The 25036-nt window shown below is 35.6% G+C and overlaps 1 protein-coding gene and 1 non-coding gene across 5 annotated transcripts in view; one reads left to right on the forward strand and one right to left on the reverse strand.

Moving 5' to 3' along the window:
• The window catches only part of SEMA3D (semaphorin 3D), a 203165-nt gene that overhangs the window by 79872 nt on the left and 98257 nt on the right, over positions 1–25036 (reverse strand). For all 4 annotated transcript variants that reach the window (XM_004739634.3, XM_013060789.2, XM_013060800.2 and 1 more), the window contains 2 exons: positions 9561–9623; positions 1390–1509 (listed from right to left, as the gene is read on the reverse strand). In XM_004739634.3, the coding sequence (XP_004739691.1) occupies positions 1390–1509; positions 9561–9623 (183 nt within the window). The remainder of the gene's footprint in view (positions 1–1389; positions 1510–9560; positions 9624–25036) is intronic.
• Positions 15234–15338, forward strand: LOC123387100. The gene has a single exon (XR_006601462.1). It is a non-coding gene; the product is annotated as a U6 spliceosomal RNA (small nuclear RNA).

Below are 25036 nucleotides of genomic sequence, written 5' to 3' on the forward strand. Positions count from 1 at the left end.
CTTTTAGGAGTTAGAGAACACTATGTGCATCCCTCAGCAAGTTGTGAGTTTGGCCTTTAGCCTCAGGCCTCCCAACACATCCACGCTGTGGGGCTATCTAATATAATTACACCCTATGCTACGAGCTACTGTTATATATTACCCTTCATCAAAGCGAGGCGAGCGAACATTATACCAGCAACAAAGAATGATGGATTCAAGTTGCCAAGTCTCCTAGTGGTTCAGAGATTTAACTATGAGGGTTGTTTTATTTTCAAACAGTTGAGAATGGGCTGGTTAGACAAGTTGGTTAGAGAGGAAAATTAATCCAGCCACAGCTGTGGGTTTGATCTCTGCATGAATCAGTTAAATCAATGTAAAGAAACCTGTTCCATAAGCCCAGACTTTACTTTCAAACACACAGCCAATTATCCTGCAAATATGTGTGGTTATTCACAAGTGGTATATACATAAACATAAGGATGACAGTACAACCCATCAAACCCATACAAAGAAACAATTTAGAGTATGTACTCTAAAGCCCAGTTGGGCATGCTTGATCTAGAGACAGCTTTGGTTCAATTCCTTGCCAAACCACTTATTAGCTGGATGATTTTAGGCATGTTATTTAATTCCACTGAGACTCCATTTTTACTAACTTGTAAGTTGGGAGTTATAAAGGTACTAACTTCAATTAAGAACTTTGTGAAATTTCAAAGAGACAATCCATGTAACGTGCCTGGCACAGTCCAAGATGCAAAGAAGTCACTTTAATGTATTAGCTATTCATTAAATTACTGAAATCTACATGTTTGCCATTTATTAAAATGTTCATTGATAGCTGGAATATAGTACTCTTAATTTAGTGCATCTTTATTTGTACTACGGCAATTTGGCATGGCAGAAATAATGAGTTCAGTGTGCTAATGACTATATAATTTTAAGAAAATAATTAAAATTCTCTGGACTTAGCGTGCACCACTGTCACCGTATGTAACAGGTCAAATTTGCTGGACGGGAAAAATGAAATTATTTATAAGATACAATTCCACTGCGAGGTTGTGTGGGATTTGGATTTTTACTAAGAGCAACCAGTATAGACCTAATTACAATGGAAACTCAAGAGAAAATAAAGACATACATGGAGCCCATAGAAAACAAACACTTGAAACATTTTACACTTTTAATTTTGATCATCTCATTAAAAAAACTTCTAATAAAAAACTTTTTATTGGGTAGATAAAGTGTGTAATCAAAATGACAATCTATAAGGTGCCTGGGAACCTGAGTTCTTATGATTCATAAACTATATGATACACACTTTATATTCAAATCTGCCTGTTTTATGTCAAAGACATTAAGTGACAAGATATTATAACTAATTGTTTTCATGCTATTTCATTATATTACCTCCTTGTAGACTCCAAGATCAATATAACCACATATTGGATGAAATGCTCCAGTTCCACACACATAAAGATGAGTTTTGTTATAGGGTTGAAGTACACGGATGAAATTTGCACATTCTGTCTATTGGACATAAAAAAAATTAAAGCATTAGCACGCAATTCACGTTTTTGAAAAATTATCATTCATACCACCTGTTTTCCAAGTAGATAAATCATTAAGAAAAACAATAGAAATGAAAATGATTTATAAGACATGCTTAAATATCTGACTTAGCGAAAGAGGCAAAACAAACTAGAAACTGTGGCTTAAATGAGTGACTGAAGCTTTTTTGAAGTTTTACAGGTGTTGAACTAATCAGAAAGCTAGAATGCACATCTCCACGGTATTCAGCAGGGCCTAGAGAATGGATGTCAACAGAATGAGATATCCACACCTTCTTTCAGGAATTACCTAAGAACAAAACCTGTCATGTTCTCATGTTCCCACATTTTTATCCCGCATAGATCCTACTGTTGACAACATCAACCGTCTCAGCTACACTGAACAAAACACAAACACACTTGTGTATTCCCATGTATGTATTCCATTCTTATTGGATGGAATGCCCTACCACTTTATTCCCATCTATTTTCAATGTTACAGAGCATTTAAGATTTAATTTATGTTTATTTCAAGAGTCTTTTGTTTTTCCCACCCATTTTCTAACACCAAGTCAAATTTTTAAAGGGATTTTTATATTTCTGCCCATTTTGCATGTGCTTGGTCCTAAAAATATATCTTGTATTATTATTTTTACTTATCTTGATTCCGATCTATATAAAATATCAATATCCCTGTGGCTATTCAGATTTTAGAGTGAAAACCTATGCCCGCCTATTTGTCGTACAGAGTTCCTAGTCTCTAGGATTTTCGTGGGCCAGGTAGCCTTGCAATTTTATGTCTCAAGAATTCATAGATCCCAATTAATAAAATGTGCACATTCTAACGCAGAAGAATGTTACAATGAATTAATGGTATCTTCTGTTCTCTGCTTTCCTATAAACAAAGCAGTTGCTTAAAACTGCCTGAAGGGACCGTATCATTATCGGTCTCCAAGAGAGCTACACAAGTCAAGAAAGTTTCTTTCACAGATAGGCAGACTTAGTCCTCTTGAGGCTGGGCGGGGGGTGGGGGGATGGGAGTGGGGGCACTTCTAAGAATGTGCAAATTACACTATAGACATCTTTATTATCTTGAATATTTTCATATATTTTGTGTATGTTCTCAAACATTCATTATATGCAGTCTCTTAAGAAATGAACACTTCAAATTCACTAAGACAGTTTTCTGGCAAATAGTCTTGTTTAACAAAATCCTTATTATATCAGTTTTCACCTTTCTGTCAAGGTGTTTGATGGAGAGAATTTATTTTCTGTTTGCACAAAGGCACCACGGGGTTCTAGCTTCATATTCTTTAACATCATGTTAGGCAATCTCCAACGAAAATCGAATTCAGATAGTACATATGTCATACTCATGACTTAGAACAAATTATAGAGACACAGTAATATGAGAAAAGCCAAGGCAAAGGGTTTAAAAATGTCTGTGGTCATCAGATCAACTGTAATGACGGCTTCATCACTAGAATGAGAGGTTTTAAAATTCTTCAGCTTTTATTTTACTCACTCATGCTCACTGAAGGAACTTTTATTTCTTGGTCGTCCCCCTCCCCTCCCCGCCTCACCATGAAGCCCTTTATACAAGGGTGAGATCTATACCAGGAACAGGACACAGGGAGGGGAAGAGTAGAATTACACTGCTGGAGTGAGGAGGGACTGACTCGCTGCCCATTATTTCATCATTTTTAAAAAAGCTATTTTAACAAATAGTCATAGAATTTAGAGGGTAATTGTGATGAAGGGAGCACATGTGTCCTCTAAAACTCAGGGGTTGAAACCCTAAGCCCCGCAGTGGGATGGTAACAGGAGGTGGGGCCTTTTGGAGATAATTAGCTTTCCAAAAAGACCCCGAGATGAGGATCATCATGATGGGAAGAGACAGAACTCTCTTTCTGCCTTTATCCCCCTCCTTCCCTTTCTCTCTCTCTCTCTCCCTCTCTCTCTCTCTCTGTGCCAGGTGAAGATAAAACAGGATGATGGTCATCTGCAAGCCAGGAAGAGAATTTTCATCAAGCACCCAATCTTTTGGCACATTGGTCTTGAACCTCCCAGCCTCCAGTACTGTGAGAAATAAATGTTTGTTGTTTAAGCCACCTAGTTTTTGAGGTTTTTTTTACAGTAGCCCACGCTAACTATGACAGCAATTTTAAAAGATTCTGCAACAAGTATTTGTATAAAGAGATAAAGCCACTTCTTTTCCAGATTATAAATTATGGAGTCGGAAAGAGTGGGGACTATGAGAGACACAGCATTGTTTTTAAAAAGGCTAATAAGGTCCGGGGTGAAATTTTATACACAGAGGAGACATAATGTTACTGATTATAAAGAAAAAGCTCTGAATCACACCTAAAATATTTCACATCCTTTAACTTTTCTAGGAGTACCTTATGAAAACGCAGCCAGCCCTGGAAAGTAATTTATTATGTTAGTTTTCTGACTTGGTGAGATATTCACTAGGATTTATGACATTCCTCCTCCTCCCAGATTGGGCTGACATGGACCAGAATAATTTATGGGTGAACCCTGAATTGTCTGACAGTTTACAGAAAAGTCAGTTCTGCTCCAACTGTTCTGTAGTGAATTTGAGAGAGGGTAACTCTCAAAGCAGCCTGGAGGCAAGGGAAAGGCAATAGTTGCCTGAAGGAGAAGAAAGCTGGGAACAGATCCTGCAAGATGGAGTTTTGCTTAAATAGCAGGAGCAATGATTAACTTGATTTAACTCAACTTAGCGACCTGCATGGGTATTCATGGCAGTGTAATTCCGTGAGGCATGAGAAAAGATAATTTTGAGAAGCAGCTTTTTTAACTTTTCCCGAAAGCTGGCTAATTTGTTAGCTATTCCCTACAACTCCAAGTGTGGTTGCATGTGAGCGAACATTTCAATTTAGGGAGTAATATGCTCAAATTTGGAAAAATATGAATTTCTCCTTCCTTCCTTATTCTTCCCACCTACTTCCCCCCCACCTACTAGTACTTCCATCAGAAGAAAGAGAAAATTTAAAACTAGTATCAACTTTTCGATTCTCTCAAGTAATGCTTCAATATTTTACCTCACATATACATTTACAAAATGAAATTAAATAAATAAGACATATGTAAAACTGAATAAATATTATGTATTAACACTTGGAATTTTAGTTTCACCCTAGATATGGTGGGGGGGGAAGCAACACATAAATGCATCAATTTTAATTCTCTAGATTTATATATAGTCCAATTAAATCTAATTCAGCTTTATATATATTCTGATAACTAATTTATAATTGCCAATTTTAATTTATTTAGGTTATATGTTGAGAGACACTCATGACTTAGGTATCAAGTTTGTTTTTATTTTTAGTGTATTTTGCAGAATATAGTGATCATTAAACATTTTTGGTCATTACCACAGACTTTGCACAGTGCTCCAGGGTCTAACAGACCTCAGAACAGAATCCAGTCTACAGAGTGTATGAGTGGTTAAACGGCTTAAGCAGCCACTCTTGATTTAGGCTTAGGTCATGATCTGAGGGTCCTGGGATCAAGCCCAGCTTTGCTCTATGCTCAGCGGGGGTCTGCTGGAAGATTTTTTTCTCTCCCTCTTCCTCGGCTCCTCCCCTGATAACACATGCATGCATTCTCTCTTTCTCAAAAAGAGATAAATTCTACACAGGTATGTGCTTAGGTCTTACAGTGTTGAGAATATTTTGATAAGTTGTCAACACTTCAAAATAAATACATGAAAATCCCCATATTACATTTCTCTCTTAAAAATGCGAGATCTAAAATAAAAGTTTCTACAGAGCAAAAACTAGCTGTTGTAGCAAGACAGAGGAAAATATTTTAAAGAAAAAAAGGAAAGTATGCCTATTAAAATATTTAAAAGTGGTTCAAAGGATCAAATTTATCCTATCAAATAGGATAATTGGGAAAAAATATTTTCAAGTAAGTTGATCACAAAGTAATAATATATTTTATACATATTTATATATCTTAAAACATGTATAATAATGATATAATAATATATATATGTTGAAATCTGTAAATAACCAGTAAGGAAAAAGAAAACACTAAAATTTAAAAATAAAGAAATTATAGGGATATGAAATTCCAAAAAATAAGCCCTAATTTTACAAATACATAAAATATTTAGGATTTATAGTGATGAAAGAACTTCAGGCAAAAATAACAAAAATAATTTTCTTTTTGTTGGCAAAGATTAAATACATTTATTTTATTCATTTACATTTTAGCAGTAAATATTAACCATATGTTATACCCACCATAATTAGTAAGGGTATGGCAAAATATACCCCCTCATGAACATGCACTGCTGGTTTAAGCACAAAAGGCATAAACGTTCTGGAGGGTAATTTTTGCAATGTGTATAAATAATTTTATACCCCCCCCAAAACCCCCAAATTATATCCTTGACCTGTAATTCTACTCAATAATCAAAGATGTTCTCAGTATTTACATATTAGATTTTTCATGTGACGCATCACTTATAATAGCTAAAAACTGGATATATACCAAACTTCTAACAATAGAGGATTGATGAAATAATATATAAAGGAATGCAGTGTGGCTATTAAAAGTTGTGTTATAAAAAGGAATTTAATGACATGGGAAAATGCTCATGGCAGTTTGCAAAGTGAAAAAAAAATGTTTTAGGGGACTATGTATACAATGATTTCATTCTGAAAAATAGTAAATAGATAAGATAGAAGAATAAACATCAAAATGTCACCAGCTATCTCTGGGCAGTGTTCATGGGGGAGGAGATATTTACGGATGACTTCCATGTAATTTGCAAACTTTCGACAAGGAGCACTTTGTTTTGCTTTTAGACGTTCTTTAAAAAAGAAGAAAGAAAGAATGTAATCACAGAAATTGGGAGATGGAGGATCCTTGAAGTCTACGGCATGTCTCCATTGACAAGGTAGTGTGCCTCTAGGGTTAAGATGACAAACACAACCCAGGCTACCCACATCCTGTGCGTTCTTTTGCCTGAACTGAGCTGTTGACTCCACTCTTTATAGTCAGGACTAAGGACATTTCTTTAGCGACTTTCTTTTGAATAATATTCTAAGCAGAAATAAAATACTATGAAATAGCTTCCTGTCACTATTTCCTTTCTTTGGACCAAACTGGAGACTGTGGTCCAGAAAGGGGAATAGTTCTCTTTTGTTTCCTCATCTTCCACTCCCTCCCCACGCCAATTAGTTAACTTTCATTACGGTAAATAATTCACTATTTTTCCAGTTATATAGTACCTTTGTGTAAAGGGACAGTCTTTCCAAACACTTGTTAATCCTAAAAACACTCTTGGGAAGTAGGTAAAAATTACTAGAGAGAAGGGAGGAGAGAGGGTAATGCCAAAGGTAATAAAGAGGTCAATAAAACCACACACTTGTCTCAGTTTTCTGTCGGCTGAAATCTGTGCAATGCTGTAAACTGAGGATCTCTGTTATGGGGACACTGAAGAGAGAAGGGATTTGAGGGGTACAGTTTGAGGGATAAAGTTTTCAGACCTTATACAGAGAGTTCAGACCTTTATGTGTAGATCACAGTGTTGTATAACAGCATGGATTATGCGGCAAGACTTCTGGATTCAATTCCTGGCCTCGCTATTTACTAGATATATGATACTGGGCAAGACATTTAATTTTTCTGGCCTCAGTCTTCTCATCTATAAAAGGAGGGATAATAATAAAGTCTAGCATATGATATTGTTTTAAGGATTAAACAAGATTATAAAGCATTGGAAGCTGTTCCTAGAACATGGTAAGTGCTATAAAAGTGTTAGTATTTCTAAAATCAAAAAACACTATTATTTTAAAGATTAAAAAGATTAAACAGATTAAACAGAAGGAGACAGAGATATTATCCCTACATGAGTCAACATCAAATTCTACAGATTGCAGTACAAAGAGAAAAACTCTCCACATCTCTAGTCCTGGGCTGGTAGTAGGTGTGCTTGAAGGTTTAAGGTGATTATAGCTCCCAAATACAAACGAATTGCAGGAATAGGTTCCATATACTGGGTCCTACATGCTCTAGGATACCACCACCAGAGAAGTTTATCACCCTTTGCTTTAACTTAATAATAAGGGCAACTGAGTTACTATATAACTAGAACTAGTGAACATTCTGAAATGAGAACATTGTCACAAAACCTTCACTGATTGTTTGACCTTGAGTCTTTATTCCTCATGGGAACACTGACATTAGTTTATTGGAGGAAATTTAAACCACTTTTTCCTACTTGCCTCCTTTTTAAACAGTCAGTACTGGTATGACACAAAATATCAAAGTATTTGTGTTGTTATGGCATGTTTGTACTGTTATTAAAATAATTTTGAAAACTCTCATAATCAATGCATCTCTTTTTCCCCTACAGGTACAGAAAAAGGACTGAGGATTTGCAGACCTGAGCACCTGCTCAGTTAAGATATTAAACAGGGTGAAGAGATTAGAGATAAGACAGGAAGAAGACTGTGTTATAGAATAGCTTGATCTTTTTCATTTCAAGTAAAATAAATGCAAAAACTATTTCCTGTTTCCTTTATGCTAATAGCCCCTGATATATTTCTGTTAACATAAATGTGCCTGAAAAGATAGCATTTAATACTGAAAGAAAACAAAATAGGGCATAATCATAAGTTTCTTTCTTTTGTTTTGTTTTGATCATTTTGTGTTGCAGTGGTCGTTACTATGTGTTAAAAGCTCCATGACAGTAAAAACTGTATCTTTTCATACACATATTTATGTACATATTTAGGTTCTTAATAAATGTTTGTTGAATAAATAAATACATGAACAAATGGATGAGCAAACCAGCTGCCTCAAATTCTTAGTCTTCTAAACTTCCCCTCAATTATTAAGCATCATGTGTCATGTTGTTTTATTTTTGTCCCATTGATAAAGTGAGAATTTTTGTATCCAATTATGCTTTCCTCTAACACACACTCTTTGTTGTTATTAAATATAAAGGCATGGCTCAGCTTAATACCCCTGGGTTACTGTGTTTACAGCAACATTAGAGCCCGTTGCACAAGAAGCCTCAAGATATCCATGTTTCTGAAAAGTTTAGAACCTCTTTTCATCTTTAGTTATGTTCAGGAAGTCATTTATTTTGCCAAGAAGGAAAAAAAAAAAAGAGAGAGAAAGAGAGAGAGAGAGAGCGCACAATTCTTCCTATCACCACAGGGCAAGAAGTCAGGGCAGAACACAGAGCATCTGGCCTGAATCAGAACACTCCGATGAGGAGAAGAGGCAGAAAGCCACAGCACTCTTCCATCATTGCTGGAGATAAAACAGACAACACGATGTGGGGGAGAATGCAGGACAACTTGGACAATGTGAAAGCAATTCAGACAGGATGCCTCCGAAGCAATTAAGTAGGTCTCCTGTATCTATAGGTTTCCTTAAGGCAGCTTGAACCAGAAGTTTCTATTAGAACCTCAATATTTATCCTTTATAAGTTATTTCATATAGCTACGCTTAAGCGAATTTTAGAGTGAATTATTTCTAGTTCTTTTTCAGAATGTTATAATCCTTCTTAGTCTCTCTATAATGTCAGCTCTTGAAATTTTTCTTCTGGATGATACAAGTTTAATTTTAATCCAAATTAACTTAAATATTTATCAATTGAATGTTTGTGATGCTAAAATACTCATGATTTTGTATGCATTTGCAAAATATAGGTATATAAATGAAAAATATACAATCTTATGGGTATATTTTTTATTTTTTTTAATATTTTAAGTGCATTTCTGAGATTTGTGTGAAGAAAAAAATGATATCCAGAATTAGCACTTTAGAAAGTCTAGTATTTCCAAATTTCTAAGAAGAATGGCATTCCATTTGCCAAGATAGAAATATTTTATATCTTCTTAATCTTTACACAGGATGCTAATGCAGTCTTAAAAATAATATACCAACACAATTAATTCAATAAAAACCAATATAAATATTTATTATCATATCAGTACCAGTTTAACAAAGATATTTTTAAAGTCTCATACTTACATTGGCATCTTTCCCAGCTAATTTACATAATTCCACCCGTTCTTTTGCAGCAGGCCAATAAATCTGTAAAACATTTCAAAGTGTGTCAGAATCTCAGTATCTAAAACACCCTACAATTCTAATCAGGGAAATGAGTGTTAAATTGAAGAGTGGATATCAAGCTAAAAGCATGTTGTTAGATATGATGTAAAAATCTTGAGATTCAGTTATTTTCCAAAGCCACCCTAAAAAATTTTCTAGGAAAAACTAGAGAACCATCCATTTGTATATTTCAATCTTTTAATTTAATATAGGTAGATTATGCTGAGAAGGCCATACAATCTTAACATGATGCCAGTAGAATTTCAGCATAGCATTTACTTAAGAGATTCTATTTAAGCTGTTTTTGGGTACTTACCCAGAGTAGTGGGGCATTATAAATGTGTACAGGGAAGTGCACGAAACAACACTTGTTACAAGCATTATTATCACGCCAAGTCAAAGATCAGTGTGGGTCTGCTGGCAAACGTAACATGTATGGAGCTCAGGCGCATCTGTCACTTAGTTAAACATTTTTGTCTGTATTATGTTATTTAAATTTCACAATGACCTCATTAGATGGCTGGGGTTACTCTCCCCATTTTCACATCAGAAAACTCATTCATACGGCCATTAAGTAACATGTCAAGTAACATGCCACAAACGTAGTCACCGGCAAAGCCAAAATATGACCCAAAGTCTGTCTGACCTAGTGGGTCTCAGTCACTACATAGTAATTATTATTTGGGGAAATGATTAAGGATGAGAGCAGCAAATCCCTTGGTTGGTAGCTTTTGATCATGTTTTAACCATCTTGAATTTATCCCACGTGTTTTCTTTCTTTCTTTCTTCCTAACAAACTTTAGCAATTCTGTCAAGAAGGTATTGCAAAATAAGGCTCAAATAGTTACTTTACTCCATTAGCTTAAAGAAAGAAACATTGTGCTAAGCTACAGGCAAGAAGAAACAAGAAGAACTAACTCCCGAGTTGCTTATATGTTCCAAGAGTTCCTGACAAACTGATTATGTTTCTCACCAATGTTAGCAGAAAATGTCTTAACAGCTGAGGAAACAGGAAAATATCCTGAGGGAATGCACCAAAAGAGACTTGTTAAACGTGGAATTCACAAATGACTTAGAAGTCACAAGTATTTATATGGTATTATCTTCATAGTAAAACTTTAGGGTTTTATGGCTCTGAATAAAGAAGAATAGAGAATACCACTCAAACTCTCTTAATAGGCAAATTCAATAAAATTACTAAGATTTTAAAAAGAAGTAAGATTTTCCATCTAGAGCACATTTTAACAGGCTGCAAATTATGTCCAAAGGTATGCCTAGGCATCTCTAGCAAAATACAGGCAGAATGTTTAGAACCAGCAAGTACACTCAAGTGATGGGCTAACCTTGATGCGGCTCGTAAAAAGGACCTGAAGATGATATTTATTCAAAAATGGTTTAAATAATGGTAATTATGTGTTCACACAATTTTGAAAATTAGCAAGCCATAAAATACAACTAGACCACAGCAATAAAAATTAGCAATTTGTTGTCAGGTAAAAAAAGTACAATCCCCCAAATTACAAACAGAATGATCCCCTCAGAATAATGTTAAAAAAAAAAAAAACCTTAAATAAAATAGACACTTTTAAGGTACGTGGGTAGATGGAATAAGTAAGTAAAAAGAAGAACAAGAGAGTGATGAACACGGGATTCAGAGCAATGTTGCTCCAGACTGGAAAAAAGAAGGCTTACATGGTGGTAAGGAACCGCTATTTATCAGACCTTGGCTTTTGTTGGGGATGGTATTTCAGGAATTTAATGCATAATTTAAAACAGCTGTGTAATGCAGATTAGAGAATAAATTAATCAAAATGGGCCATGCACAGGCTGATGGACAATAGTCAATCATCTACCTAGAATCATGAGGTCCTAAATAAATGAATGAATGCAGAGTAAGCATAGAACACTGCGGTGGCTGGGAAAGTTGAAAGTTTCTTCCAGTTGCTTTTTAATTGTTTGTATATTTGCTTATTTTTTACCATTAGTAGCAAAAACACTGACGCCAGTCTCAAGTTATTTTTTTCTTGATGATTCATTTTTATTATTATTTTTAATTGTGGTAAAATGGACATAACATAAATTTTACCATCTTAACTATTTTTATAGTTCAGGACCATCAAGTATTTTCACTTCATGCAACCAATCTCCAAAACTGTAACTTGGTATTTGCTGATTCTTGAATATTATAGTGACTTTGTAATATTATAGTGATTCTTGAATATTATAATGATTTCATTGGACTTAAAACAAAGGGTATGCAGAATACATAGCCATGATCTGCCAATGCGTTTAACCATTAGTTCGTTTTACTTGGTCTCTAGATTAAAACTTCTTTGAGTCCTTAAAATATGTCAGATGCTAGTCTTTTCTGTTTTTTATGATAAATTTCAATCACATTTCAGAAATAAAGTTAGAACAAATAATTACAGATATTTGTTCTGATCTAAATATCATATTGGTATAAATTCTATAAAAAAAGAAAAGGAAAATACAGAATTCTTCTCTATTAAGTAAATAAGATTTAAAGAGGAGGAAGATTATCACAGGATTCTTTTTTTTTTTTTTTTTAACCTTGAATCAGCTTACTGGGTAGTGAGTTAAAGCAAATCATGAGATAAATGTTTCTAATATTGATTTTGAATATATATGTAGGGGCTTCAGGAAGGAGGGAGTTATTTAAAGAGTGATGAAATGTAGAAGCTATCCTTATGTCTTCTTTGAAATCTGAATGAAAGTTTCAAAGTTAGCACAAAGTGGGTATTGTTCACTAATTATTCCTTCAACACACACATAATTACAAAGGGACCTCTGTATGCCTGGCAAGGTGTGGCACTGAGTGAGGAAGATAGTTCTGTAAACAGAGAAGGTAACTGCATTTCTCCGGGAGATACAAAGTGAGCAGAGAGCTCAGAGGATGGAGTCACTGGGCTCAGGGGGCACCACAGGACCCCGAGTGGCTGACCAACATACAGAGCCCGACTATTGAGCCATTGTTTTCAATTACTTGCTCTTAATAGTTTCGACTCTAATTTTTTCTTAAAGACTTAACGCTAAAAACAGGAGTTGCAGATTCCTTTCTGCTCTTTGCAAAGGAATACAAATCTCTAAAAGATGTTTTAATGGTTTTGTTGTACACTTTCGGCTATTAATTTTAAGTCCTATAATTGTAAGTTGAATTGACTGTTAAGTCACATAATTATAAATTGAAATGTGTCATCCTACTTAATGAAGCAAAAAAAACTAAAATTACAAGCATCAGAGAATCAGGTTTTTGATTAGTGGGTAAATGTTTTACAAAGATACCTAAGCACTGAGAATTTGTTGAGCGCCAGAAACCAATTTTAAATAAATCTTCTAATTTCTGTTTATAAAGGATATTTTTTCCCAAAATGTAATCTCACTTTTCATCATTTACCTTTAATCCCATAATGTCTAGACCCTGTTAAAAATAGAAATTATCCTTTAATCATTATTATTGTACAGTAATTCAAGATAGTATCACAAAGATAATTTTATTTCTTAAGATAATGTAAGCCTTAAAAATAAAGATTCATTAAGATTAGACACTGGCTTATTTTGACACAATGCTGTCAAGAATTCAGGAATTGAAAATAGAATTACCTTAATGACAACAACCTAGGAGATATCTGATTGTCTTCCAGCCTCAAAACATTTACTTAAAAGGAGGTAAAAAGAATCATTGTAGTTGTGCCAATATTTAAAAGCTATCACTTTAATTATGATTTATAGCAGGATTTTCTTTTACTCACCACCTAGTCATTAGAATAAAGGGTCTTTTAAAAAATATTCCTTTTAATGCTTTGTTGGTAAAGACTTTAAAGAAGCAAAATTTCACTTAATTGAATTTAAAAATATAATCAAGCAAAACAATAAGTAAAAACAACAAAAAACCCATATACTTATATGGGGTTGGCAGAAAGATGTTTGAGTAATATTTCGGTTTTTCAGTAATGTTTTGAAATGGCATATATGTGACATACATATCACTATATCTCTATATACATAATAAAAGTCCTTCACGACTTTCATATTCTTCTAGTCAAATTGCGTGTATGCATATGTGCGTGTATATGTGCACTTGTGCACAATATGTGAGCGTTTGCATGTGTGCATATATGTGTGTATGTGTTTGTAGGTGGATGGAGAGGGAGAAGAGAGAGAGAGATGCACACAGAGATACATCCAGAGAGATGTTAACTCTGGTTACTAACTCTGATTGAGCACAGAATAACAGAATTCATGAATACTCCCAAGTTTCAGCTTGGTTTACACAAAAGCCCAATAAGGACCTGAGATCCACAGATTATTTCAGTACTGGGTATTATCATATTCAGTAGCCCTTATTATTTCAGTAAAAATACAGTGTCCACAAAATCCATAAAAATCCCTCTTGATAATTAGGTAACGTGAACAGTTTTGAAGCAGTGGTTTTTAATATTCTCATGACTTCCGAATTTATTGGCAGTAAAATGACATGTACATTTCCTTGCACTTCAGAGCATGGTACATGCAATGTCATGCTATATTAAAAGCTGTATGAGCAGGACAAACAAAACACATACCCCTAAAGTTGATGCAGCTGTACGACTCCCTTAGAAAGTTACCCGAGGATATTTTTCTTTCATTTATCAAAAAGAGACATACCAGAGGCAGAGAAGCTACTTGCGTAACTGCCATAATAATTGTCCTGAAGTATTGCCATGGAACGCTAGTTTTTTTTTTTTTTTTAATTAACATATACTGTATTATTTGTTTCAGGGGGACAGGTCTGTGATTCATCAGTCTTACACAATTCACAGCACTCACCATAGCACATACCCTCCCCAGTGTCCATCTTCCAGCAACCCTCAGTTTGTTTCCTGAGATCAGGAGTCTCTTATGGTTTGTCTTCCTCTCTGGTTTCATTTTGAGGGAACACTAGTTCTTAATTAACATTGTATGATGTGCCAGAGACAGCTTGTAAGGCTATCGTTTTGGCAGACAGTAGACTTTGGAACATTGGTGCTTAGATACAAAGGATCTCAAATAGGTACAAAGCTTACCACTGCTCTCTCCACCCACATGGAGAACAGATGTCAGAAACCAAACATATCTTTTCTGTGGATCCAGATGAACAAGAATTTCTCTCAACATAATTATTCAGGGTGTAACTACTAATTGAACCGCTACTAAATAATTAGGGGTTGCAAATTAATTTTAATTTGTGTGCTAATCTTATAGATCAAGTTAGTAACAGAAAACTACTCTGGGAAACAAGTAAATAAATTTATAAAATTTCTGCACTTGCTGTGAAGTGTGTAAACCTGGGGATAAAAATATATGTTTATAAAAAATAAAAAATTAAAAAAAAAATTTCTGCACTTGGAAATGACAATTTATTGTTTAATGTTTCAAAACAAGTATGTCTGAAAAGTCAGTCTCCATATTCTATAATTTACTGATTTAACCGTGCTATTATATTTATGTTGTTTCCCTAACATTTCACAACTGAAATAGAATATTTCCAAAGGATTAATTTGTGTAAATTTCACTTAGAAGGATCAAATATTAACGTCTAAAAATATATATGTGGTCCTCACTGTGGCAGCACATTTACTAAATAGAATGATACACAGAAGATTAACATGGTACCTGTGCAAAGATGACACATAAACTCAATCCATATTATTATTTTTTGTTTAAATTTTTGTAAAGATTTTATTAATTTATTTGAAAGATAGCGAGAGAGATTGAGAGAGAGAGAGAAAATAAGCTGGGGGAGAAGCAGAGGGGCAAGCAGACTCAGTGTTCACCAGGGAACCTGTTGTGGGGTTTGATCCCAGGACCCCAACATCATGACTTAAGCCAAAGTCAGATGGCTCTGACTTAACTGACTTGAGTCCCCACCTAAGTGCCCTCCAAATTGCTTTTTCTTTTTTTTTTTTAAGATTTTATTTTATTTGATAGAGATCACAAATAGGCAGGGAGGCAGGCATAGAGGGAGGGGGGAAGCAGGCTCTCTGCCAAGCAGAGAGCCCGATGCGGGACTCGATCTTAGAACCCTGGGACCATGACCGAGCTGAAGGCAGAGACTTTAACCCACTGAGCCACCCAGGTGCCCCCAAATTGTTTTATTTTTAAAGACTAAGAGTAAAAATACATACATGTATATATATACATTTTTTCTTTCAGAGTTATAGAATATAGATTACAGTATAATAAGAGATCATTTTAATGAAATGAAAATTGTCCTCAGTGTCACTTTACATATGCTCAGTGGTTATAAAGTTACATTTTATGAGACAGGCCCTACTGACAAAGTTACATTTTAAACAAATTTTTAAAAGAGATTTAATATCAACTTCCTTATGAAAATATAATGGGAGTGGCATGCATTTAAAAATACAACCTATGATCTGATTATCTTATACTGATTTATTTGCTTATCTCTATCCAAAATCCAAAGTGTTTTTTGTTTTTTGTTGTTCTCTGAAGAAATTTTACTTCCTTTTGAATACAAACAGGTTAGAAAAACTCACAGGTAAAGGCTGCAATGTCTCTAACAATTATTGTTTCATTCATAATTTATAAAGCATATTAACAGTATCACCCGGTAAGGTGAAAATGTCAGGCACTTTATTTTTAATTATTTAATCTTAGGCAAGTTACAGAAACATTCAACTAATGAAAAGGCCTATAACAACATCTTAAGGAAATTCTGATTATATCTGCTCTTTATTCCATCTTTGGAGAAGCAATATGATTGACTCAAGTTAGCCAGTGTAAGGTCAGTCAAAGGGCCCTTGGCCTAATTCAGAGATGCCAAAATTGAAAGGAATACCCAGAAGGGAAAGTTACAACTTATTCATAAAACCTAATTACGGACAAAAATCCAGAGCCCTAAAAATGAAGATGGTTGTTTTTGTTTTGTTTTGTTTTGTTTTTTATAGACAGGACCACAGCCCAAGTACCTTTTTTTTTTTTTTAAAAAAAGATTTTATTTATTTATTTGACAGAGAGAGATCACAAGTAGGCAGAGAGGAAAGCAGAGAGAGAGAGAGAGAGGAGGAAGCAGGCTCCCCGCCGAGCAGAGAGCCCGATGTGGGACTCGATCCCAGGACCCTGAGATCATGACCTGAGCTGAGGGTAGAGGCTTAACCCACTGAACCACCCAGGCGCCCTGCAGATGGTTTTGAACAGTTGTAAAAAGAGTTGGGAAAATGTTGGCCTAAATGCCATATGGTAAAGGATTTGAAACAACCAAGCGAGTAAGGACTGCTCTGGGCTCCAGGAACGGAGAGAGGTAGGAGATCTGAGCTCAAAGAATGATGTCCTGAAAAATAAGGACAACAGAACCAAAAGTAGAGCTTGCATGGTTAAAACTGGCCGGGGTTGGAGAAGGGGCACGGAATTGTTATGGATGGGGAGATTTACTCTTAAGTTTGGGTATGATCTGCCCATGTACCTTCCTTCATGAATGAAGTCTTGAGTGAGACTTGACTCTCCCTTTTCCTTTTTAGGACTCAGCTCAAAGCCGATTTCACATTTAGCCTTCTTCCACCAAATGTCTCTGAATGCTAATACATTGGTGTTTATCATATCCATTGGGCACTTTCCTTTTGCAAGTAAATTGAGTTTGGGACCCTTTCCTGGGCATAAAGATCAATGGAATGCAATGGAACTAGAATAGTAAATTTGAGCCCCCACTTCACTGATCACCATATGATCACACTCCTATGTGGAATTTAAGAAACAAAACAAACAAGCATACAGGAAAAAGGAGAGAGAAGCAAACTAAGAAACCGAGTTTTCACTCCAGAGAACAAACTGGTGGTTACCAGAGGGGAGGCGGTCATGGGGACGGGTGAAATAGGTGACGGGGATTATGGAGCACACACTTGTTTGATGAGCCCAGGCTGGTGTGTGGAAGTGCTGAATTAGTATATCACACGCCTGAAACTAATATTACACTCTATGTTAATTACCTGGAATTGAAGTAGAAACTTTGAATGAATGAATGAATGAATGAATAAAGTTGGGTCCCCCCCCCCTCCGCCCAGGATTATCACCACAGTTTTTAACAACACTTATGTGATATTTTCTTATTTGTTTCCTTTTTTGGTCTCTATCGAACACTCCTTTTAGAAACTGGAGGCCCCATGAGAACAGAGACCTAACCAGTTTTATTTTCCACTGGATGCCCAGCATCTGGAAGAGTGCTAGAGACAGGGTAGGAGCTCAAAAATCATATATTGCAAGAAGTGAGAGGAATGTTATTGTATCACGATACCTAAAAGCAGTTTTAGGAAACCCATGAATGGACTAGTAGTTTTGAATTTGTGCTGCAGTCACATGTGAATGGGAGTGCAATTATGCTTGTGGATAGATTTATAATTCTGTATGACATACAGGTCGCAGTCTTCATTACCTTCCTAAGTGTACAACTTAAATAAATGACTCACTGAAGTTTAGTGACTACCGATCTTGAGTGACAAAGAACATTGCTTCTACTTCCTACTCTCTTTAGTACCTGGCACAGTATCACATGCGTAGTAAGCACTCAATAATTATTGAAAAGTGATCTGCAAAGTTTCTCTTAAAATTAGAGACAGGAAAGGAGTTCTTGTGAGAGTTCTGGCAGAAATCTGACCACATCCTGATAGTCCGTGACAGTGACCAGATGGGACCAGCCCATGGGCACCCAGGCTGGGTAGCCAACACGTCCATGAACGAGGTGATTGTTTTACCTCTACAGTTACTAGAAAGCATGTGCTTCACAGGCCCTGGGAACAGATTAATCATCATGAAACTAAGCAGGGTGCCGTATCACAAAAGTTAACTTATTGGGATGTCCACATGGTTTCCAACGTTTATATTTTCTTAATTTCAAATATTAACTAAGAATAAAAAAGGTGGCAATTTTCTTTTTATCAATCCCTTTGATTTTAAATGAGCAGATATTTATTCTGAGACTTTCTCCCTAAATAATAAATTTATAGGGCAAAGCATTAGAGGGGACTGTCCTATTCAGCCATGATGTGAGTTAGAACTGGAGTCAGAAGGTCATTCAGACTTATAAAAGCCTTTCTGCCTTTACTCAGTATAAAACAAGCAAATGCAGGATCTTCATGTATGAAAACCCTCTTGTTTTAGACTTCCTTGAGGAAAGGGAAATAACAAAGCTCTTTTCATGCATGCTATGCGAGAGGGTGTTTAAACATTCCACTAAAAAATTATTGTATTTAAAATTACAAACTCACTTAGCTTGGTTATTTTCTTAATATAAGTGCTTAAAAATAGGGGCACAGTGATGAACTTTAAGTAACTTAATTTTTATAATCACATATTGAGTTGATGTTAAATAAGGAGAAAAATAGTACAAAAATTGCATTATGACTGTTAAGTGGAAGAAAAACAACTGTCACATTTATAAACATGGAATTGCCTTACTAACATTTTGTTAAAAAGAAAATAAAAAACAATCTTCTTAACGTAAGCAAGTTCTAGGTTAAGTGTTTAATATTTATGTTTATCCAATGTTTTCTTTTAAATAATTCTGATTATTTTGTGGTTAAACAACCAGCAGAGTCAAGTTCTGAAGCAAATGTGGGGACCTAAATTTTAGCAAGGCAAAACGAAGTTGTGTCAACTTATTCCACAAAAATATGGGTTTATGTTAGGTAGACTGGGTAATGTATATATTGCTTTTGTACAGTGATTTTTCATTTTAAAATCCATAGGAAAACTTCCCTCCCCCTGAAACATATTTAGGAGTTTTTATATTAAAAAGCAAACATAAATTACTTTAAACATAAAAATTATAAGTATTCTACTGCTTTTTCCTTGAAAACTATAAGGTTAACTAATAAGTTTTAGGTTTTTGGTAGGGCTCATTAAAAGATCTCTCTTAACACAGCAACTCTTTGAACATTTTATTTTATTTGTTAATATTTTTTTTAAAGGTATTTATTTATTTATTTATTTATTTGAGAGAGAGAGAGAGAGAGAGCATGAGCGGGGGCGGGGGGGGGGTGGGGCAGAAGGACATGGAGAATCAAGCTCCCAGAGAGCAGGGAATCCTATGTGGGTGATACCAGAACCCTAGGATTATGACTTGAGCTGAAGGCAGATGGACTGAGCCACCCAGGTAACTCTGAACATTTTATTTTTAAAAATTTTTTTAAAAGATTTTATTTATTTATTTATTTGACAGAGATAGATCACAAGTAGGCAGAGAGGCAGGCAGAGAGAGAGAGCGAGAAGCAGGCTCCCTGCTGAGCAGAGAGCCCAATGTGGGACTCGATTCCAGGACCCTGAGATCGTGACCTGAGCCAAAGGCAGAGGCCTTAACCCACTGAGCCACTCAGGTGGCCCCACCATGAACATTTTAGATATAATATTTAATTTTGGCACAAATGAGTATTAAGAGAAATGATTTTTTAATTAGTTAAAAAGGAGCAAAGATGATTAAGTATTATCTCAAAATGAAAGAAAACCATTTGAAGATCAATTTCGAAGATCATTGAAAAATGGAATCAGATTCCAACAGAAATCATGCAAAACAATATGTAAAACAGCATATGTTTTGTTTGAGGCTCTACTAGTCAAAAGGCAAATAATACTACGAAGAACATTAACATTTTTCTTTCGGTTGCCTCTATGGTTCTAGTTTGTATACTTCAGGAATGATATATAAGAAGGATGCCCATTAAATCTGGAGGTAAAACAACATCCTTTTGAGGGTTCATTTTTTGGCTTTGGCAGGAAGGCAAAATGTTAAAAGAGAAGTTTTAGCTGAACAAAAATTCAAAAATGAAATGCTAGGTCAAGAAGCAAAAATTCCTTATGTAGGCAGCCAAGAATCCTATAGATAATTTCACCCATGTTTGGCTGTAAATACTCGGAAACTGGAGATTAGAAAGCTTTTTCCTTTCCCTAGAGAAGGATATTTCACCTGAGACGGGTCTATAATTTGTCCTACAACCCCCAGTGTGAGGAGTAGGTGCCAGGAAAGGAATTCTGATAGGACCTCAAGAAGCACCTGCTATTAGACATGCAGTTGGTTGGAGCATTCTAGATTAATGTCTAAAGGTGAGAGAAAGCCTGACAAGCTGCAGGGAAAACAGAGACCAGACTCAGTGGCTATACTGACATCAGGCTGAACTTCTAGAGTGTGTCCAGGAAAAGACACATGATGGCTTTCCAGGGAACAGATGGAAGCCATGCTCGCTCAAAAATGGGATGGCATGAGGTCACCTTAGGTCTTGTTCAAGAATGTTGAGCGAAAAAACTTCAGAAGTTAATACCTCATTAAAGTGCAATCCATCTTAGGATAAAAAATGGGAATATACCAGTCAGAGAAGAAATGTAGTCACACTTATCCAGAGAACTGTGAGGGAAAGAACTCCAGAAAGAGGAAATTCCCCCCAAAACTCACCAAGATGCCATTGAAAGAAAAGTCACCTTTAAACATCTGACAAGGCCAGAAAGTTGAGAAGTGAGGTCCCTTTGATAATGACAGTAGAGTAGACACTTGTCCGAAGCCCTCTCCTCTTCCCTTCTTCTGATTTGACTAGAGGGGTCATAAACTGTGTTTAACAAGCTTCAGGAAGAGAAGGAGTGCTAGGTAGGGACAAAGACAAATCTCTGAACACCCCCCTGCCGGGAGTCTTCCCTCACAAGGCATGTTCAAACAGGAACAGGTAGAAGAATCAGAGGTTTGATGTTACATGAGGTTAAAAGTTTTATTACATCAGACCAGGCCTTTTAATTGCTGGATAACAACTGCATGTACTACCTTAGAGTAACCCCGAAAACCATGGTAGCCTGCTGGAGTTACCAGACAGGTCTGGAGAAGAGTTCCACAGAATAGATGAAAGAATTGCAGGAGGTAAAATAAAGTTGTTTATTATTACACTCATTGAGTTGATATACCAGTCGCTATTGGGTTATAGGTAAAATAAACAATAACTATAGTCTCAGAGTAAGTTTATTTCTCATTGATCTTCATATGTCTGCTTCTATAGCCCACTTGAGAAAGAAAAAAGAGGAGAGAGAGAGAGTGAGTGAGAAGCAAAGGAAACCAAGAATAAATCCTTGAATAATATGAATACAAAAGAAATACTTAATTTAATAAATCATCCCCTTTGTGACCTGTTTGCTTACATCTTGATTTAGAGGCTCACTCCACCCATGCATGGTTTGAAATGCTTCTAAAGTGAGTAACGTTTTCAGATAGAAAGATCCCAACAATTCATTAACTCAGAAGTCCAAGTAACTAAGTTCGGTCACTAGGAAGTATCCCCAGGGTCCCTGGGTGATACTGTCTGTTAAATGTCCCACTCTTGACTTCGGCTCAGGTCTGATCTCAGGGTCATGAGTTTGAGCCCTGCGTCAAGCTCTGCGCTTAACGAGGAGTGTACTTGAGTTTCTCTCTTCTTCTCTCTGTTCCCCCTTACTCACTCTTTCTCTCTCTCTAAAATTAATAAATAAATATATATTTTTAAAAAAGCCTCCCAAGTTTTACTTCTACAATGCATATAGTTGGTTTCCACCCAAAGACAGATAAAACAAAATCAAAGGAATATTATTTAGGGTATAATTCTGTTAAGATATATATTCAATGATGCTTAAGTGGTATTTGTTATTTTATTTAAAAAATATGTTCTCTGCATATTATTTAGTGGATAATGCTAACTACTCATACTACAGAGTAATTATGTAGTCTTTAATTCTTTCAGTTAATTATATTCTTACTCCCAACAACCTCAGCCCACCAATTCTTACAATATTGAAGGAAGAAAACTTACAGAGTATAAGAAAATCTGAAGAGATCTGCAGAAGACCAGAGTTCATAAAGCTTACATACATTAGAGAGTAACAGAGAACTTTCATTGTGGCAGATGAACTCTCACATAAGCAAGAAAAGTAAAGTTCAGCTGATTTTTTGACCTTCACCATGTAGGGTGTTGAAAAATGAATTACCTCAAGGATGTTTTCTCATAATGAATACTTTCCAAGGCTATGTCCTAAAAGAAAAATAAATCCTGCCAGATAAGTTCCTTGCAGAACTATCTAATCTTCATAATTCTCCCCAAATAGGCAACATATACTTTTCCTTTTGACTGGCTGAAGAAACATCTGTTTGCCTCAGGTAGCCTTAGTTAATGAGAAAAGTGTGAGTCCCTAAATAATTTTTTTTGTCCAGAAAACTTGTTTTCTATTCCCTCTCTGTAAATGCAATGATCAATGTAATTGATTCCTGCACATTTCTTCTGCTTGAGGTAATTGATTGATGTAAGCACCTATTTTAAGTTCAAAAATGGGAATTGACATATTTCAGGCCAATGAGATGTGAGGGTTCAAGAAAGGTCTTCTTAATCCTAAGAAAGAGACATAGTAACTGATGATCTTTAATCACTTTACATTTTCTTGTCTGAATGTGATCCCTAAAATTGTCACTGTCATCTTGCTACCAACCTAAGGATAATGCCAACAAAGAATGACAGACAGAAGAGACAGAAATAACTGGGTCCTTGATAATGTCTTTAAGCAGATGATAGTCCATCTCTGTAGCCACCCAAACTCTGGACATTATTCTTATTATATAATGTAATAAATTTCCTTAAATTTTAGCTGTCTTTTCTTCTGTGTAAAGCCTGACACATTGGTCTTACGATCAAGAGAGAAAAAGAACAAAATTCCCAATTCAAAAAACAATGAAGAAACATATTCTGTAGCGTCTTTTATGTGTAAGACACTGTACTATACGCTAAAGGAGAATCAGAAATGCTTGGAAAATAGCTCACTCCCCATTCAAAAAGGGTATAATTTGGATGGGAGATATACTTATTTATACCAATGAATAAAGATAATTCTATCTGTAGGACAACTGACATTGATATTAAAATACAAAATGCTGTAGTAAACACAAAGGATTGTCAATTCCTGTACCATAACGGGAGCCTTGGGGAGCAGAAAGCAATAGAAGGGTAAAATTCGGTAACTGCCTTGGAGCATTGAGCAAAAAAGTGAGTGGCAATTTCATGAAGTTTTAGCAAAAGCACAGAACTTGAAAGGAATTTATTTTGAAAGGAACTAACAGAGAATATTGGGTAAAAGAATGAGAGAGAGGAAGGGAGGAAAGCAGAAAATAAATGGCAAGTGAGGGAATAATGAACAGTGGATAAAAAAAGACTGGAAACAGGGAGCGCCTTGGAAGTCAACAGAAACCTGCAGTTCATTCAACTTCATCGGAAATCAAGAACTCCAAAAGTGTATAAACAGAGAAGAAATACGGTCAGATTTTTATTTGCTTAAGAGATAACACTGATGGTCATGGTGAATGGATTAGATAGGGAGAAAATGGAGATTCTCTTTTATAAGATAAACTCAGTTGAATAATGGTATTATCACTTACACTACAGGGAAATATTGAAATACTCACCACCTTATCAGTTTGGCCTGTCAGCTGAGGCTTTATTTGGTCTGCATCACAGCTCAGTTGTTTCTTTATCTAATACTACTTCCCCAGTGGCCCTCTCACACGTGTTGATCCCAAGAACACTTCCTGACAAATACCCTATAAACTAATCTCCCCCTCCTGGATGGCTTTTGGGGGAATTTAACCTATAGCACAACAGTAAGAAATGGTTCCAGATGCACATCCTTCCCTTCGAATGGAAGCACATTGGGCTGGTTCTGACTATTTTGTTTTGGTCTAGTGGTGGGAGGAGGAAATGTCCAATCAATGTGCATATCTATCCTGAACCTGTCCCACAAAGGGATGTACAGAATATTTCTTAGCTGAAGAGAGAGGCCTTATGGACCAACAGTGGAAAAGCCTACTTGAAGTGAGAAGTATCCCACCCCATGCGTGCTTACACTTGCCGCTAAGTCTATTAAATCCCTGTGGAAATAGTCATTTCTGTCAAGAAAAGATCAGAATCTTATCCCTCTAATCTAAATAACAACAACAAAAAAACAAAAAACCCTAAAACACAAAACAAAGCACCTGGTGTACTTAAATTTTACTTTCTAGAGAGGAGAAATATCCTAAAAGGTTGAATTTTTATGCTCTTCCTCTACAGTCATTAGTCATCAAAACTATTGAGCATATAACTGTACCATTCATTGTAGAAGACTCAAAATCTCTTTTGAATAAAGATAATACAAAGGATATTTGCTGAATTCATCTGGTAAAGGATGCTGCTAAAAATCCCAGGGATTCCCCACTAAAGGCCTGTGGCAGTTATGAAGTAATGATGGCCATTTTTCAATAGGCACATCCTTGTTTGTACAAAGACTTTTACATAAACACATATCCTAAAATTTGACACTGCAAATGAATGCTTTCTGCAGACTTTTTTTTTAATTTCCCAGAGAAAAATATCCCC

Source organism: Mustela putorius, unplaced genomic scaffold, assembly GCF_011764305.1.
Source record: "Mustela putorius furo isolate JIRA1106 unplaced genomic scaffold, ASM1176430v1.1 tig00003845_pilon_pilon_pilon, whole genome shotgun sequence".
NCBI lineage: Eukaryota > Metazoa > Chordata > Mammalia > Carnivora > Mustelidae > Mustela > Mustela putorius.